Source organism: Prenolepis imparis, unplaced genomic scaffold (assembly GCF_030444845.1).
Source record: "Prenolepis imparis isolate NDT839.2.m4 unplaced genomic scaffold, iyPreImpa1.0 SCAF_14, whole genome shotgun sequence".
NCBI classification, from domain to species: domain Eukaryota; kingdom Metazoa; phylum Arthropoda; class Insecta; order Hymenoptera; family Formicidae; genus Prenolepis; species Prenolepis imparis.
The window spans coordinates 10,720,041-10,737,164 of record NW_028141172.1 but is presented as its reverse complement, the minus strand read 5'-3'; the positions used below and the strand labels follow the sequence as shown (position 1 = coordinate 10,737,164).

The following is a 17,124-nucleotide window of genomic DNA, read 5'->3' as shown; positions in this document are numbered from 1 at the left end:
GCCGTCCACTAATTAGCGTAAAAGACGGGGCGGGAACGCAACGGCGGTCGAGAGACGGGAATCTACGTATCCCGAGACAATCTCGAGAGAGACAGCGTACGCGTCTACCTCGGATACGTAGGCTTTCAGGTTCCGAGAGTCGAAGCTTGGAGTGCGGAGACTATCTCCGCAGAGGCAGCGAATACGTCTACCTCGGTTTCCTTCTCGATTTGACTCTGTGGTGCTTAGGAAGCGGCGGAGTCTGGTCCTCTCTCATCTCTTGCTCCGGTTTTTATACCGCTTGGATAACGGGATCGGAAAAGCGGGGAAAGTGGGACGACGGTAGTCGGTCTTTTTCGACGCGCGTCGGGCGCTTTCGGAGCCGGTTTCCGAATTTGATATCGTGGTGATATCATATCAGTGATTAAAAAATGGGCGCTCGGCGCCTGCTGCCCTGCCCGGCCGGTGTTCGCCGGGCGCAGCCTTCCGACGGATGGACGGTCGGGAATGACGCGGGGGCGTCGTTACACTTTAAACAAGTATAATATTATATACTTACATATTAGAGTTATGAATTTTTCTAATAAAAATAAAGAAAAAACAAACTTAAAGGATTCAATAAATTCATTAGATATTTCATTCCAAAATATTTGTTCAATGCTCATCCGTAACATATTTCACAAAGACACATTTTTAACATGCTTCAAAATGACACAAAAATTATTAAGTATTTCTGTATATATTAAAAATATACAAATATACAAAAATTAAACGTGTTAAATTTGTTAAAATATTAGAAATATTAATTGCAAAATAGTCTAAAGCTATTATTTTTGACAACTTCGAAGATTCAAATCTTTGAATCTGTTCACGTAATTAGGTTTAGTCTTTGTTACGCGTTGCTTGAGATGTACCGGTTTCGCTCAGAGAGAGCGCGAGGTGGCGGAAGTTATTTTTTACCGGATAGTTTGCAGCGAAAATGAGGAGAGCTCGATCGAGAAGGAAAGGAGTTGCGGGAAAAGATAGGCAGAGCGATTGATATAGGCAGAGGAATTTGAGAGGATAATAAAGAAATAGATAGAATTAATGGAAATAGTGATCTAGAGATATTTAATTGTCGAATTTCAAATAGCGAGTTCGATACACTCAGATTATAATTCTTTATAATTTTGTGACGCACGAATATGCTTACTGAAGCTCTCTTGCCGAAAATTATATCTCTGGCCGGGCCGTAAATCGATCTCCTTATATATCTTGGAAAGATCTAGAGGGTTCGGATAATCCGAGAGTGCACGACTCGTGTTTTCCGAAGATTCGGCTTACGAGTTATAATACAGCGATCAGACAATAAAGTGAGAACAATGACGAGTCTCACAACATTGACACGTCTTTGTGTACTCATTTTCGCTCGATTGATCGAAAACATTTAATATGCTATTATCTCGCGATGCTTAATTTGATACTGAGTATGAAACGAAATTATAACGATAAATTCAGAATATAAATTTTGATTGAACGTTAACATACCGCCCGCCTCGAAACATCGTTTCGAAATAGTGAAACTAAAGACCTGCAAAACAAATATTGTAATGAAAGAAAAGAATGTTTGTTTTGAGGCGACGGATATGTTAATTACATTTTTTTTTTTTTTGCAAACGATTTTACACTTAATTCATCGATTCAGTTTGTTCTATGTCGATTGGTAAAGGACATAATTTAACGATCGGACGTCGATACTCGGATAACGCGGTTTTTATGGTCGCAACGCGGACTAGTCCGTCAGGACCTTCGTGACATTGTGTTACGCGAGCCAGATCCCATTTGCTTGGCGGAAGTAGCGGATTTTTTATTAGAACTAATTGTCCGACTTTAATCGGACGAGAGGCTTTCTTTCGCCATTTGACGCGTTGTTGAAGCGTATTGATGTAGTCGTTCTGCCATAATTTCCAAAATCGCTCTGTAAATTGTTTTACCAATTGCCATCTCGACAGACGATTTTCTTTAATGTTAAGTAAAGACGGTTCGGGAATGGCGGTTAGAGCGGACCCTATTAAAAAGTGACCGGGTATAATCGGCTCATAATCATCCAGCGCATCATTTAGTGGCGCTAACGGCCTTGAATTAAGACACGCTTCGATGTTACATAGGAGCGTGGTAAACTCTTCGAAGGTCAGAGTGTGAGCGCCTATTACACGGCGAAGATGGTGTTTGACGTTCCGCACTCCGGCCTCCCAGAGACCGCCAAAATGAGGGGCGGCAGGAGGAATGAAGTGCCACGCTACTTCTTGAGATGCTGCGAGATTGAGGAACGAAGGATCGCGTGATGCGGTTCGAAATGTGGTGGTTAGCTCGCGATCGGCTCCGATAAATGTCGTACCGTTGTCAGAATCAGGGATTCGGACCGAAACAAAATTAGGGTTCGGTTTCGGTTACGGTTTAATAAAATATTTAATAACTGTTCCAGTTCCAGTTTCGGTTTTTTGATAAATAAAAAAACCGAAACCGTTTAAATTATGATTCTTTCGGTTACGGTTCCGGTTTTTAAAAATTTTTACTTTTCGTTTTTCTAATTAATTTTTAAATTATATTACTTTAAAAAATTATTATTAATTTTTATGACATATAAATAAACAACACTGTATATTATACATGAAAATATATTTAGATATAGGTATATATAATATAGATAGGTACATATATAAATATATTTTCATATGTCATAAAAATTAATAATTTTTTAAAGTAATATAATTTATATATACTTTATATATGTATATATATATAAAACGGAAAATATAATATCCTCACTGCTATCACTATTGCGATAATACATACACGTTTCAGAATATTTAGAAAATAATTATAATTGCACTTCGAGGAGACAGTTATCATGACATTTTCGTCATTTGCGCAAAAACAGAAAAAAATACCGAAAAGAACCGTAAACCGAAAATAATTTAACGGTCCGGTTGTTGTAAATGGTTCCGGTGTTATAAATTTAATAGAATTTCAATACGGTTTACAGTTTCGGTTCTACTAAAAAAACGGTTATGGAACGGTTATCGGTTTTGATTCCGGTTCGGTCCGGGTCCCTGGTCAGAATACATAGACTCTGGCATTCCTCTTCGAGCGCAAACTCTCTAATAGGCGCCTAAGAACGCGGCGGTTGAGTAACCGTCCACAACTTCAAGATGAATCGCGCGGATCGCCATGCAGATAAATACGGCTATGTAGGCTTTCCGCGTTATTCTGCCGCGACCGGGCATTGATCGGATAAGCATGGGTCCCGCGTAATCCACCCCGCAGTGTAAGAATGCGCGCGCGGGGGGAGTTACTCTGATTTGCGGTAATTGACCCATCAATTGAGTAGCCGTTGCCGCTTTCTCGCGAGTACAAATCACGCAATTATGAATAATGGATTTTACTAGAGAACGCGCTCGCAATATCCAAGTCGCGACGTAGTGTAGCAAGCGTAAGTTGAGTGCCGGCGTGAAGGGAGCGTAAATGTGCTTGGCGAACGATCAGGATAACTAATGGGTGCGACGGTAGGATGACCGGATGCTTGACACGCATTGGAATTGGCGCGTTGAAAACCGCCCGCCAACGCGAATTAATTGATCCTCGCCGATATACGGATTGAGAGCTACGAGCGCGCTTTTTGTTGACAGGGGCTTGTGCTGCAGAAGCGCAGTTCGTTCTTGCGAAAAGGTTTCTTCTTGAATACGTCTAAGCCAAAAATTTCGCGCGATGTTGCAATCGTCGACTGTGAGCGCTGACGAAGTGTTGGCTAATACGGCGTGAGACTTAGCAGAACGAAGTTGATTTATAAATTTAAAGAGATATGCGGTTACGCGGACGAGTTTCGGCCAGGATGAATATCGTGAAGCGAGATCCCATGGCTCTCGGGGTTGCGTGAGATGCGCAATTACGCGAAATCTTTCCTCGCCTAATAGATCAGTTGAGCGCGTGTCGGCTTGCGGAGGCCAATCAGATTCCGAGAGTCGTAACCACGAGGGGCCGGTCCACCATAGATGGTGAGTCGAAAGTTGACTTCCGGTGAGCCCTCTGGACGCGCAGTCGGCCGGATTGTCCTCCGTAGATACTTTTCGCCAGGTAGCGGACGGAAGTCGAGATTGAATTTCCGACACCCTGTTTGACACGAATGTTTTCCATCTCGAAGGATGGTCGCGGATCCACGCGAGCACGACAGTCGAATCCGTCCAGCAATGGCACGGAATGGTATTTGCATGCAGGGACGTACGCACAAATTCGATTAGTCGAGTCAATAAGACGGCGGCAGCTAATTCCAGCCGAGGAATGCTTATAGATTTTACAGGTACCTTGGATTTGCTGGCGAGCAGCATAGATGTGATTTGCCCGGAAATTGATACGAGTCTGATATATACCGCGGCCGCGTAAGCAGTTGTGGAGGCGGAAAAGCCGTGAAGTTCACCATGCAATGTGTCGGAACCTTGCCGTATCCATCGATCTATCTTTAAGTTATTTAGACCCGCTAATGATGACTGGATCGATTCCCACTGATTGTTTAAATTAGATGGAAGGATATCGTCCCATTCCAATTTTTGCAACCATAGTTGTTGCAGAAAGATTTTAGCGACTACAGTAACGGGAGTGCTCCAACCGAGGGGGTCAAATATTTTCGCAACGGTTGAGAGGATTGATCTTTTAGTGTTCGGTCGAACGTTAGGAAGCGCGGTGCTAAATTGAAACACATCGAAGGACGGATTCCAATGAATACCTAAAATTTTAAACTGTTCATCCGGTTGTAGGACTTTCGTGCATGCTAATCCGTGATTTTCAACGGCGAGGTCTTCGAGAAGTTTTATCGCATTGCTTGACCATTTTCGTAACTCGAATTTTCCGCGACCGAGCAACTCGCAAACTTGATCGCGAATCTGACGTAGAAGAGGAATATCGTCGAAGAGAACATCGTCAACGTAGATGTTATTTTGCAATACTTGAGCAGCTAAAGGAAGCGTGTCACCGTCGTCGTTAATAAGTTGCCGGAGCACGCGCAATGCTAGAAACGGCGCGGACGCAGTGCCGTACGTAACAGTCAATAATTGATACGCTTGTAAATTTTCAGTGTCATTTTCGGACCATAAGATACGCTCGTAATCAATATCTCGATTATCGACGAGTATTTGACGATACATTTTAGTAATATCCGCGGAATACACATATCTGAATTGTCGCCAGCGAAGGATTACGGATGCTAAGTCTGCTTGTAATTTCGGTCCGATTAACATGTGATCGTTTAGTGACGTCGTATTCGTTGTTGAACAAGATGCGTTAAAAACAACTCGTAAATGAGTCGTGGTGCTACTGTCGCGGATTACAGGATGATGAGGTATGTAAACGCATTGCGCGGATGCCGGACGGGTTGTAATTTTTCGCATATGGCCGAGTCGCTCGTATTCGGCCAAAAATGCTGCATATTCGGCTTTCAAAGCGGAGTTTAGTTTTAATCGACGATGTAATTGATGCATGGATCGTTGAGCAATCGCATGTGATTCGCCGATTTCGATTGGAGGAATTCTTTTAAAGGGAATTCGAACTACATATCGCCCGTCCGCGCAGCGCGAATGCGTCGCTATAAAATGCTCTTCGCATTGCTGCTCTTCAGGCGTGAGTAGAGTCTGTCTTGGGATTTCTTCTAATTCCCAAAACTGGCGAAGTTCGCGATCGAGAGATAACGAGCCTGCGCAGTGTTGCACCGTAATTAAACGACGCGGAGAGTTCGGAATCGCCGTAGGACCAGAGAGGATCCATCCGAGAATGGTATTTTGAGCGGTGGGCTGACCGCTACCGCCCCGGCGAATCCCATCGAGCAGCAGTTCGCAATATAAATCGGCGCCTATGATTACATCAACAGGTTCGGAGCTGAAAGGGTCCGGATCTGCTAACGTTAAATCGGAATAACAATTCAAGCTGATTGAAGTTGCCGTACGCGACGGAGAGTAGCTAGTGAGCGATTTAAGAATTGACGCCGTCGTTGTTAATACGGGACGAGACTCGTTAAACGGCGAAATTTGAATTACTGCGGCATAACGAGATACTCCGGCATTTACGCATCCGACGGCAGAAATTGAGATAGGCATCCTGAGGCGTCGTAACTTTAAATTTTGCGCAAGTCTCGCGGATATCAATGTCATCTCTGAACCCTGATCGAGCAACGCTCTTACTCCCGCAGTTCGACCTTCCGGCGATCCTACTGTAACGCGAGCCGTCGCTAGCAAGATGGTAGGTCGAGATACGAATTTTGATGTAGAACATAAAACGGTGACGGCTGTAGGAGCCGTCGCGTTTGACAGCGAATTCGCAGTGGTTGTCGTCTTGTCGCTAGATGACGAAGCAGAGTCGATGTGCAACATCGAATGATGCTTTTGTTGGCACGTTCGGCACGAATATTTGCTCGGACAAGAACTAACTGGGTGCTTGGCGCTCAAGCAGTTTACGCATCGGTTCACTTGTTTTATTGATTCTAACCGTTGATTCGGACTTTTCTTTAGGAACTTAGGACATTTATTTATAAAATGAGACGCCTTACAGAGTGGACACGTTATAGAAACGGATGCTGTAGCGCTTGTAACCCTTTGTGCTCGTGTGACATTAATCGCATTGGAGGGATTCAACTCTTCGAGAGCGCGTGCGCGTGACTCAAGAAAGCGATCGAGATCATCGTATTTAGGAATTGAAGAATCGTCGCCGCCCTTCAATTTCCACGCTTTCCGTGTAGCATTGTCGAGTTTCTGCGAGACGGCGTAAACTAAAATATCGCTCAAAATCTCTTCTGACGAGCGCCCTAAATTCTTCAAAGAGGCGATCGACCGATTGGCTTTATCGCGCATTTCATTTAAGTCGACTGCGGATTCGCATGAGACATTTGGTAAATTACATAAGGCGGCAACATGAACTTCGATTAGTCGACGCTTGTTTTCGAAACGCGAGATAAGAGCTTTCCAGGCAATGTCAAAATTATCTGCGGTGATTTGAATATTTTTGATGGAATCAAGCGCGCGACTGGTCAGACTTGACGACAAAAAATGCATGCGCGCGAACGCTGACAAATCTTGATTCTCGATAATAAGCGACTTAAATCTATCGCGAAATGTTTCCCACTCGTCGTAATTGCCCGAAAACGGAGGTATATTGATCGGCGGCAAATGCGATAGTGAAAATGCGGAAATACCGTTTGAATGCGCCTGATTGGAAGACTGGGTGGAGGTCGCTTTCGGCTCGGTGGTCTCGAGGCACTCGGCCATGAAGTCCAAAGTCTTCAACTAGACATCCTCGTGTTCGTCGAATTGACTATTCTTAAAATAGTCAATGGCCTCCCGCTTGTCCTCGGGGAAGATCTTTTGTAGGGTGGCGTGCATCTCGATGCATTGAGACCATGTCTCCTTCAGCACAGATATTCGTGATCGGATCTTTGGGCCGGTATAGTTGTCCTTTCCGATGTCCTCGAAGGTCTTCAGTGCTCGAGAGATCGAATGAAGCAACGATTGTTGCTTCATCAAGAATTCGCTCATCTTTGACATCGAGCGTTACGTTGACGGCACGTCACTTCGATGATATCCTTGCGGTATCGCACCTCGATCCGGCTCGAAGGACCAATTTTATGTTCACGTAATTAGGTTTAGTCTTTGTTACGCGTTGCTTGAGATGTACCGGTTTCGCTCAGAGAGAGCGCGAGGTGGCGGAAGTTATTTTTTACCGGATAGTTTGCAGCGAAAATGAGGAGAGCTCGATCGAGAAGGAAAGGAGTTGCGGGAAAAGATAGGCAGAGCGATTGATATAGGCAGAGGAATTTGAGAGGATAATAAAGAAATAGATAGAATTAATGGAAATAGTGATCTAGAGATATTTAATTGTCGAATTTCAAATAGCGAGTTCGATACACTCAGATTATAATTCTTTATAATTTTGTGACGCACGAATATGCTTACTGAAGCTCTCTTGCCGAAAATTATATCTCTGGCCGGGCCGTAAATCGATCTCCTTATATATCTTGGAGAGATCTAGAGGGTTCGGATAATCCGAGAGTGCACGACTCGTGTTTTCCGAAGATTCGGCTTACGAGTTATAATACAGCGATCAGACAATAAAGTGAGAACAATGACGAGTCTCACAACATTAACACGTCTTTGTGTACTCATTTTCGCTCGATTGATCGAAAACATTTAATATGCTATTATCTCGCGATGCTTAATTTGATACTGAGTATGAAACGAAATTATAACGATAAATTCAGAATATAAATTTTAATTGAACGTTAACAGAATCCTTAACAAGTTTCAAATGTCTTCAAAATTTCGAAAAATATATTTATGTGAATAGCAATTCATTCAGAGAATACTAAAAATATTGTAACTAAAAAGAATTAAACTGATGTAATATATGCTTAAAAAATGTGCAATTATTCCTGAAGTACAATTTTGAAGTATTATGAAATATTACATATTTAATGTAAAAGAATTTTAAATAAAAAGTCAAGCAGTTCTTATTGAAACATAAAGTGAGCTTTTGTAAATATTTCCCGTGTTTTAAAATAACGCGTATTGTTCACTTGCGCGTCTGGATTTTGTCATACGTGAATTAGAATCGCCGGTATCGCTCAGAGAGAGCGAGAGGTCTTGAGAGCGTGCGAGGAGATAGAGTATGATTGACTTTGAATGAGAGAGTGAGTAGGAAAGCGAATGTTGTGTTGCTTTGTGGAGCGACAGCTGATTGAAAGCGGGGAAAGAGACAGATAGATTCAACAAGAGAGCGCATGAGATATCGGAATCGAGGAAGAGAAATATAGGTTTAAAGTCTTATTTCACTTTTAATAAAATGGATTTATTTTTAAAGCGTCCGATAAAAGAGATTTTCAATTCGATCTCCGATTGTTGGTTTAACCAGTAATTAAGCGCTCGTTCGACGTACTAATTAAATTGTTCGTAACTGCAGTCGGCGCGCAAAGTACATTCGCGATTTCTTCGATATTTTGACTGCACGCCCGATGCTACGATACAACAGCTGGATCGAAATTCTCTTCGTTGCTGTATTTTACAATCGAATTATCTTAACATTACTCGCTCTTCGCTGTTTATTCGTAACAAGAAAGTCACGGTTTCGAGTTCGACCTTTTATAAGATTTTCAAAGATGATCTCGAACTTTCTTAGAAACGGGAAGGGATGACTCGAGTTTGCGCGAGCTTCCTGTTTTCGAGCGTATCGGTTAAACGGTAACGCTTCGCCAAACAAAACAGAAGCGAATAAATACTCATACGAGGGTTGTCTGAAAAGTTTCCGACCTCAACATGAAGATGGCAGCACTCGTAAACAAAAGTTAGGGAATGTGTTTGCGCATGCTTTGAAAGGTACTCACCAAAATTTCAGCCATTTTGGACGCGCAGTTGTTGTTTGACAATCATTTGAGTGAGTCGATGTGAGTGTTTTTGTGAAAATGGAAAAAATCGAGTATCGAGCTGTCATTAAATATTTGTTTTTGAAAGGCAATACGCCTACGCAAATCAAAGACGAGTTGGACGCTGTGTACGGGGACTCTGCACCATCATTTACCACCGTGAAATTTTGGGCTGCTGAATTTAAACGTGGCCGTACCAGCTTGGGTGACGATGAACGTTCGGGACGTCCAAAAACTGCAACCACTGACGATAATATCGCTAAAGTTCACCAAATGGTGCTAGACAACCGTCGAATTAAAGTTAGAGAGATAGCAGAGGCTATGAACATGTCCAAAGAACGTGTTTGTCACATATTAAATCAAGATTTAAGCATGAGAAAGCTGTCCGCGCGTTGGGTGCCGCGTTTGCTCACTTTGGACCAAAAACGTGTTCGAATGAACATTTCCAACGCTCTGTTGGCGCAGTTTAGGCGCAATAAATCAGAGTTTTGGCGCCGATTAATTACTGTAGATGAAACTTGGATACACCATTATACTCCAGAAACAAAAACACAGTCAAAACAGTGGACTGCGAAGGGGGAATCGGCTCCAAAAAAAGCAAAGGTTGTTCCTTCGGCTGGGAAAGTGATGGCAACTGTTTTCTGGGATAGTCATGGAGTTATCTTAATCGATTATCTTCAAAAAGGAAAAACCATTACAGGAGCATACTACGCATCAGTACTTGACAAGCTGAAGGCAGAAATTGCGGAAAAACGGCCACATTTGCAGAAAAAAAAAATTTTGTTTCACTAAGACAATGCGCCGTCTCACACCTCAGCGGTTGCCATGGCGAAAATCCACGAATTACGGTTTGAACTGCTTGACCACCCTCCTTACTCACCAGATCTAGCCCCAAGCGACGTTTTTTTGTTCCCTAAGCTAAAAGTTGCGCTCGGAGGACAGAGATTTTCGTCGAATGAGGAGGCCATCACCTTCGTAAACAACTATTTTGCAGAGAAAGACGCCGAGTACTATTTGGACGGGTTGAAGAGATGGGAGCATCGCTGGGAGAAGTGTATAGACTTACAAGGAGACTATGTAGAAAAATAAAAATTAATTTGAAGAAAAAATGTCTTGTATCTTTGTTAGGTCGGAAACTTTTCAGACAACCCTCGTATAGATAATGATTTATGATATTGAGTGTTTAGAATTTCCTTTTATGTTACCAGAAGAAAGGAAGAGATAAACTAAACACTCAAACCTAATATGGATAAAACTTAATAATAATGCTTTGAATTTAACGAACTTTGACATACCGCCCGCCTCGAAATAATCGTTTCGAAATAATTAATGACTACGAGAGAAAATCACCCACGAAAACAAAACTAACCGGTCGAGGCGGTTGATACATCATGATTTCGTTTTACAATGACTGACAATAATACGCTTATGTAGTTGTCTTCTCGACGTTTTCCAAGGCGATCGGCAATAAACAGATTCAGCTAATGAACGCTTATATTCGGACGCGGTCGTTTTTATGGTTACGACGCGAACTAAATTATCAGCACCCGAGTGGCACTGAACGATGCGACCTAATTCCCACTTGCAGGGCGGTAGCAAGGGATTACGCATTAGTACAAGTTGTCCGATTTGAACATTTTTTGCAATTTTCTGCCACTTCACTCTTTGTTGCAGTGTGTTGACATAGTCGCTTTGCCACAATTTCCAGAACCTTTCGGTCAATTGACGAACCATTTGCCAGCGCGATAGGCAATTTTCATTGACATTAAAAATCGATGGTTACGGACTTGTAGTAATCGCGATGCCTATTAAGAAATGGCCGGGTGTGAGCGGTTCGTAATCATCAGGAGTGTCAGAGAGTGGGGCGAGAGGCCTAGAATTCAAGCACGCTTCGATATTGCATAAAAGCGTTGAAAATTCTTCGAAAGTCATGGTGTGCGACCCGACCACTCGCCGGAGGTGGTGCTTGACGCTGCGCACTCCCGCCTCCCATAAACCGCCGAAATGCGGGGCGGACGGAGGTATGAAATGCCACGAGACTTTGTCGCCCGAGGTTCGGTTGAGAAAATTTGGATCTCGGAAAGCGGCGCGAAATGCAGTAGTTAGTTCACGATCGGCTCCGACAAACGTAGTGCCGTTGTCGGAATACACCGACTCTGGTAGTCCTCTTCGCGCGCAAAATCGTGAATATGCACCGAGAAACGCGGAAGTGGAGTAACCGTCTACAATTTCGAGATGAATAGCGCGCGTCGCCATAGATATAAAAACTGCGATATACGCTTTTCTGGAGGCTATGCCGCGACCCGATATGGATCGAATAAGTACAGGCCCGGCGTAATCGACTCCGCAGTGTACGAACGCGCGCGTGGGAGGGGTGACTCGCACTTTAGGTAAACTTCCCATAAATTGAATAGGCGTAGCGAATAAGGCTTTTCGCGAACGCATATGACGCATCGGTGAATTACGGAATTTACGATAGTTCGCGCGCGAAGAATCCAGAATTTTCTTCGTAAGGTGGCAAGTGTCAGCTGCGTGCCTGCATGGAGAGAACGTAGATGAGCGTGCTGAACTATCGGCGTGACTATCGGATGTGACGCTAAAATAATCGGATGCTTCATCGGAATGGGTAGCGGCGCGTTGGATAACCGCTCGCCCACGCGAATTAATTGATCGTCGCAGAGAAATGGATTTAACGATAGAATGGCGCTTTTTGACGAGATCGGTTTTCTTTTAAGAAGCGCGTCCTTTTCAAGTGGAAATGCTTCCTCTTGGATTCGTTTAAGCCAAAAATCTCGCGCCGTCCGGTACTCATCTGCTGACAAAGCGAAGGCGAATTCGGCGGGAGTTTCACACTGGTTAACGCGATGGCGAAGTCGCGACGCGTATCTCATTACATAAGCAGTGACTCTTATAAGTTTAGGCCACGACGAATATCGCGTAGCGAGATCCCACTTTTCTACCGGTGTTGTGATATGGGTAATTACGCGAGTGTTCTGTTCAATACTCGTCTCGATCTTTGAAATATCGGGTTGCGATGGCCATTCAGAGGCAGAAGCAGCCATGGGGGTCCTTGCCACCAAAGTTTATGTGAAGCAAGGCGATCTCCGGGAATTCCTCGCGAAGCGCAATCGGCGGGATTTTCAACAGTGGAGATATGTCGCCACGAGGCGAATGGAATGCGAGATTGAATCTCTGAAACGCGATTCACGACGAATGTTTTCCACTTTGTAGGGTGTATGCTCATCCATGCGAGAACGACGGTTGAATCTGTCCAGCAAGTACAAGGCACGGTCGTCATATGAAGCGATGTACGCACAAACTCCATTAACCTCGCAAGTAAAACTGCAGCAGCAAGCTCTAATCGCGGAATGCTCAATGTCTTAATCGGCGCGACTTTTGATTTGCTAACTAATAACATCGACGTGACGTGTCCCGCTAAAGGTTATTATTCGGATATAAATTGCTGCAGCGTAGGCTGCGGTAGACGCGTCGGAAAAACCGTGAAGCTCACAATGCGCGGTGTCTGCGCCTCGTATCCTGCGATCGAGCTGTAAATTATTGAGCTCGGCTAATGAGCAGCGAATGTCTCCCCATTTTTGCTTCCTCATAAAGGAAGCTTTGTTTTCGTGAAAAAATTTTTTTTTCAGATTTCTATGCCAATGTGTTTAGAATGTTCCTAAACATCAAAAAATAACATTTTTAAGAAATGTCCGTATGTGTGTGTGTATGTATGTATGTGCCCACCCATGTTTTTTTAAATTTAAATATCTCAAAAATTATTTGACTTGTAGCGCTCCAATTTGGCATACAAGTAAAGTAGAACAACACTTTTATTTACTGTCATTTTTATAAAAATCATACAGTGTTTAATTTTTTTATAAAATTTTGAATTTTTTTAGAAATGTCTGTAGTTGCTCTTACTTCCGTAAATTTTAAGATATCGGGATAAATTTTTTTATGTAAATAGATTATTATTAAAAGATTGTTGGTATTAAATTTGACGAGAATCGGTGAAAGGGTTTATTTTTTATAAAATTTTGAATTTTTTGAGAAATGTCTGTGGTTGCTCTAACTTTCGTAAACTTTAAGATATCGAGATAAATTTTTTTACATGAATAGACTATCATTAAAGGATAGTTGGTACTGAATTTGACGAGAATCGGTGAAAGGATTCGACTTTTATAAAATTTTAGATTGCAAGAAAAATGTCTCTGGTTGCTCTAATTTCCGTAAATTTTAAGATATTTGGATAAATTATTTTACATAAATAGACTATCATTTAAAGATGTTTGGTATTGAGTTTGGCGATGATCGGTAAAAGGATTCATTTTTTATAAAATTTTGAATTTTTAAGAAATGTACATTTTTATTTTTTGCAATCTTTGAGATATTAAACTAAATTTTTTTTACATGAATAAAGTACCAATAGGATATTTGGTATTGAATTTAACAAGGAAAGGGTAAATGGGTTCATTTTTTATAAAGTTTTTATAAAATCTTTTTAAAAAATTTATGTGGTTATTTTATCTTCTGTGAATTTTGAGATATTAGACAAATATTTTTACATAAAGAGTATCATTAAAGGATGTTTGCTATTTAATTTGACGAGGATCAATGAGTTTTTTTTTATAAAATTATTAATTTAAAAAATGTTTGTACATGCTTTAACTTTCGTAAATTATGAAATATCGAACTTATCGAACTTTTGAAAATATCGTTAAAGAATGATTGATATTTTATTTGGGGAGAATTTTATTTTTTATAAAATTTTTAATTATTTTAAAATTTAAATTTTTTTTTGAAAGTTCTAAATATAATACATTATTAAAGCATGATTGATATTAAATTTGTTGAGAGAATTGATCAATTTCTTTTAATTGTAAATTGACAAATTATACAACATTCAGAACACAGTAGCATAGAAATCTTTAAAAAAATTTTTTTAAGAAAATATTTTTTAATATAGGGTTTGCTAGTATTGGAGAAAATTGTGCAAATGTAAATTTGCACATTGCTTCCTCATTTTATTTCGCTAATTAAGATGGTTTTTCAATTATGGCTTCCTCATAGAGGAAGCTTAACTTGCACATTGCCATAATTGAAAAACCATTTTAATGAGCAAAATAAAATGATGAAGAAGCAACGTGCAAGTTAAGCTTCCTCTATGAGGAAGCCATAATTGAAAAACTATCTTTATTAGCGAAATAAAATGGTGAGGAAGCAATATGCAAATTTCCATTTGCACAATTTTTTTTGTTAATGTTTGCGGAAGCTGGTCGTCCCATTCCAGCTTAAATTGCCACAGTTGTTGCAAGAAAATTTTGGCAACGACAGTGACGCCCCCGTCCAGCCCAGCCCAGCGAATCGAACATTTTCGCGACGGTAGATAGAATCGATCGTTTCGTGTTCGGAATGCCGATGGAAAACGACACGCGAAACTGAAAGACATCCAACGATGGACTCCAACTAATGTCGAAAATTTATACTTGCTCGTCTATTTGCAGCGTTTTACTACAAGCTAGCCCGTGGTTTCCGATATCTGTAGGATTATTTAATTGATGTAAAATAATTTGTTAGATGTAAAAATCAAATTTATTCAAGAAATTATTAAATTATTATAAAAGTCTCGGATTGAATTAAAATCGCGTCTATCTCGTTATTTCTCGCAACGGTCTCGGTCTTCGCTCTTTATCGTTCGACGACCTTTTAACGACTCGCTCTATCGTGTCGAATTTTGTCTCACCTCGCAAAGGACGAATACGTACACAGATTTTAAAGACAACAGAGGTTACTAACTCGAAGATTAAGACACGCATCGAAACAGCGCGTTCGACCAACCTTTCTTAAATTGAATTGACCACTTTCTTAAATTGAATTGACCACTTTCTTAAATTGAATTGACCCTGATGCAGTAGAGAACATACTTGATTCCGAATTTGATGTAGAAGGGGAATATCGTCGGCTCCGAATAGCACATCGTCGAAGTAAATATTATCCTGTAAGACCGAAACGGCTAGTGGAAGCGACCCTCCCTCGTCCTGAATTAGCTGTCTCAAAACGCGTAAGGCCAAAAACGGAGCCGAAGCCGTGCCATATGTTACGGTTAAAAGTTGATACGCCTGGGCAGCTTCACGCTCGCTCCACAATATGCGCTGATAATCGATATTGCGAAGATCTACAAGGATTTGTCGATACATCTTAGCGATATCAGCTGAATAAACGTACCGAAATTGCCGCCATCGTAAAATGACCGCGGCTAAGCCCGTTTGTAACTTTGGGCCGTAAGTAAGTGGTCGTTCAGCGACGTCGCGTTGGTGGTACGACTCGACGCGTTAAACACGACTCTTAATTGCGTGGTAATGCTACTGTCGCGGATTACCGGGTGATGTGGCAGGTATACGCATTGTTTAGATGATAACGCGGCGTTACCGACCTTTTTTATGTGCTCGAGCCGTTCATATTTGTTAAGAAATTCCGTGTAGTCAGGCTTTAGTTCGGATTTCGCGTGGAATCGACGATGCAAATTCTTAAGTAACTTCTCGGCGATAGAATGAGACTCTCCGATTTCGGGCGGGTCTCTTTTAAACGGAAGGCGAACGACGTAACGTCCGTCAGAGCAGCGTGAATGCGTTGCGCGAAAGTGTTCTTCACATTGCTGCTCCTCCGGACTCAATAAAGTTTGCCGCGGGATCTCTTCAATTTCCCAGAATTTTCGTAATTCGTGCTCGAGAGACAACGAGTTCGAGCAATGCTGAACTGTGACAGTTTCACGCGATGGCGAAGAGGTAGTGGTAGGGCCCGAGAGGACCCACCCGAAAATTGTCTTTTGCGCGAGGGGTTGCCCATTCGCTCCTTTTCTTATGCCGTCGAGGATCAATTCGCTATAAAGATCCGCGCAGATTATTATATCAAATATCAGTCATTGTTGAGAGAATCTGGATCTGCGAGCGCGAGATCGGTTAAATGACTCCAGTTGATATGAGACGATACGGGCGGCGGAGAATATTTTGTAAGTGATTTTAAAATCGATGCTGTAATCTTTAAAACTGGATGAGATCGATCGACTGGGGCAATTCGAATTTCTGCGGCGTAACGACAAGTGCCGGCATCGATGCATCCGACGGCGGCAATCGAGATAGGCATGCGTATGCGGCGTAACATTAAAATTTGACTGAGTCTTTCCGAAATAAATGTGATTTCTGACCCCTGATCAAGGAGCGCTCTCCCGACTATTCTATGACCAGCTGGTGAGCTAACTGTAATGCGAGCCGTCGCGAGTAAAATCTGAGGTCCAGACGTGACGTTCGAAGTCGAAAACAATGCTGTTACGGAAGCAGTATTAGTCGTATCCGCTATGGCGTGGTCGCTGGAGTGGATCGATAGGGATAGGCAAGAGAACGCAGAAGGAGAGAGTAATCGTTGACGCGGTAGTTGTATTTACATGGTTTTTAATATTTAAACATATTTACAAGTGGGCGTGTGTATGTTTGTAATTATCGGGTGCTGGTATATATCTACGCTGGCCCCCGCGTTTCTTCGTCTGCGTAGATTCGTCCTTCCACTCTTTTATAGGAGCATCCGCCGTCTGCGTTCCTATTTCTCCTGTGGATTTGATGACGTCGCCCGTCTGCGTTGCTACCGTCTTTTGCCGTAGAGAGCCCCAGGGTCGGAGCCGCCACTCCAGGTATTGCTCTGGAGAAGGCGGTTTTTCC

General features: G+C 42.1%; 2 protein-coding genes across 2 annotated transcripts; both read right to left on the bottom strand.

Moving 5' to 3' along the window:
- Positions 1-3,509: 3,509 nt before the first annotated feature.
- Positions 3,510-7,265, bottom strand: LOC145945146 (uncharacterized). The gene has a single exon (XM_083053973.1). The coding sequence runs from the start codon at positions 7,263-7,265 to the stop codon at positions 3,510-3,512; it is 3,756 nt and encodes a 1,251-aa protein (XP_082910099.1).
- An 8,403-nt stretch (positions 7,266-15,668) lies between these two features.
- LOC145945145 (uncharacterized) lies at positions 15,669-16,521 on the bottom strand. Its single transcript, XM_083053972.1, has 2 exons — positions 16,460-16,521; positions 15,669-16,293 (listed from the first exon to the last, which is right to left on the bottom strand). Exons 1-2 carry the CDS (start codon positions 16,519-16,521, stop codon positions 15,669-15,671), a joined length of 687 nt encoding a protein of 228 aa, XP_082910098.1.
- Positions 16,522-17,124: the final 603 nt, after the last annotated feature.

Excerpts from the sequence above, each read along its gene's own strand:
- LOC145945146 (XM_083053973.1), bottom strand. The coding sequence starts at position 7,265 with ATGGCCGAGTGCCTCGAGACCACCGAGCCGAAAGCGACCTCCACCCAG.
- LOC145945145 (XM_083053972.1), bottom strand. The coding sequence starts at position 16,521 with ATGCCGGCACTTGTCGTTACGCCGCAGAAATTCGAATTGCCCCAGTCG. Across the intron at positions 16,294-16,459 it reads CAGTCGATCGATCTCATCCA|CGAATTGATCCTCGACGGCA; the intron begins GTTTTAAAGATT and ends GGATCTTTATAG.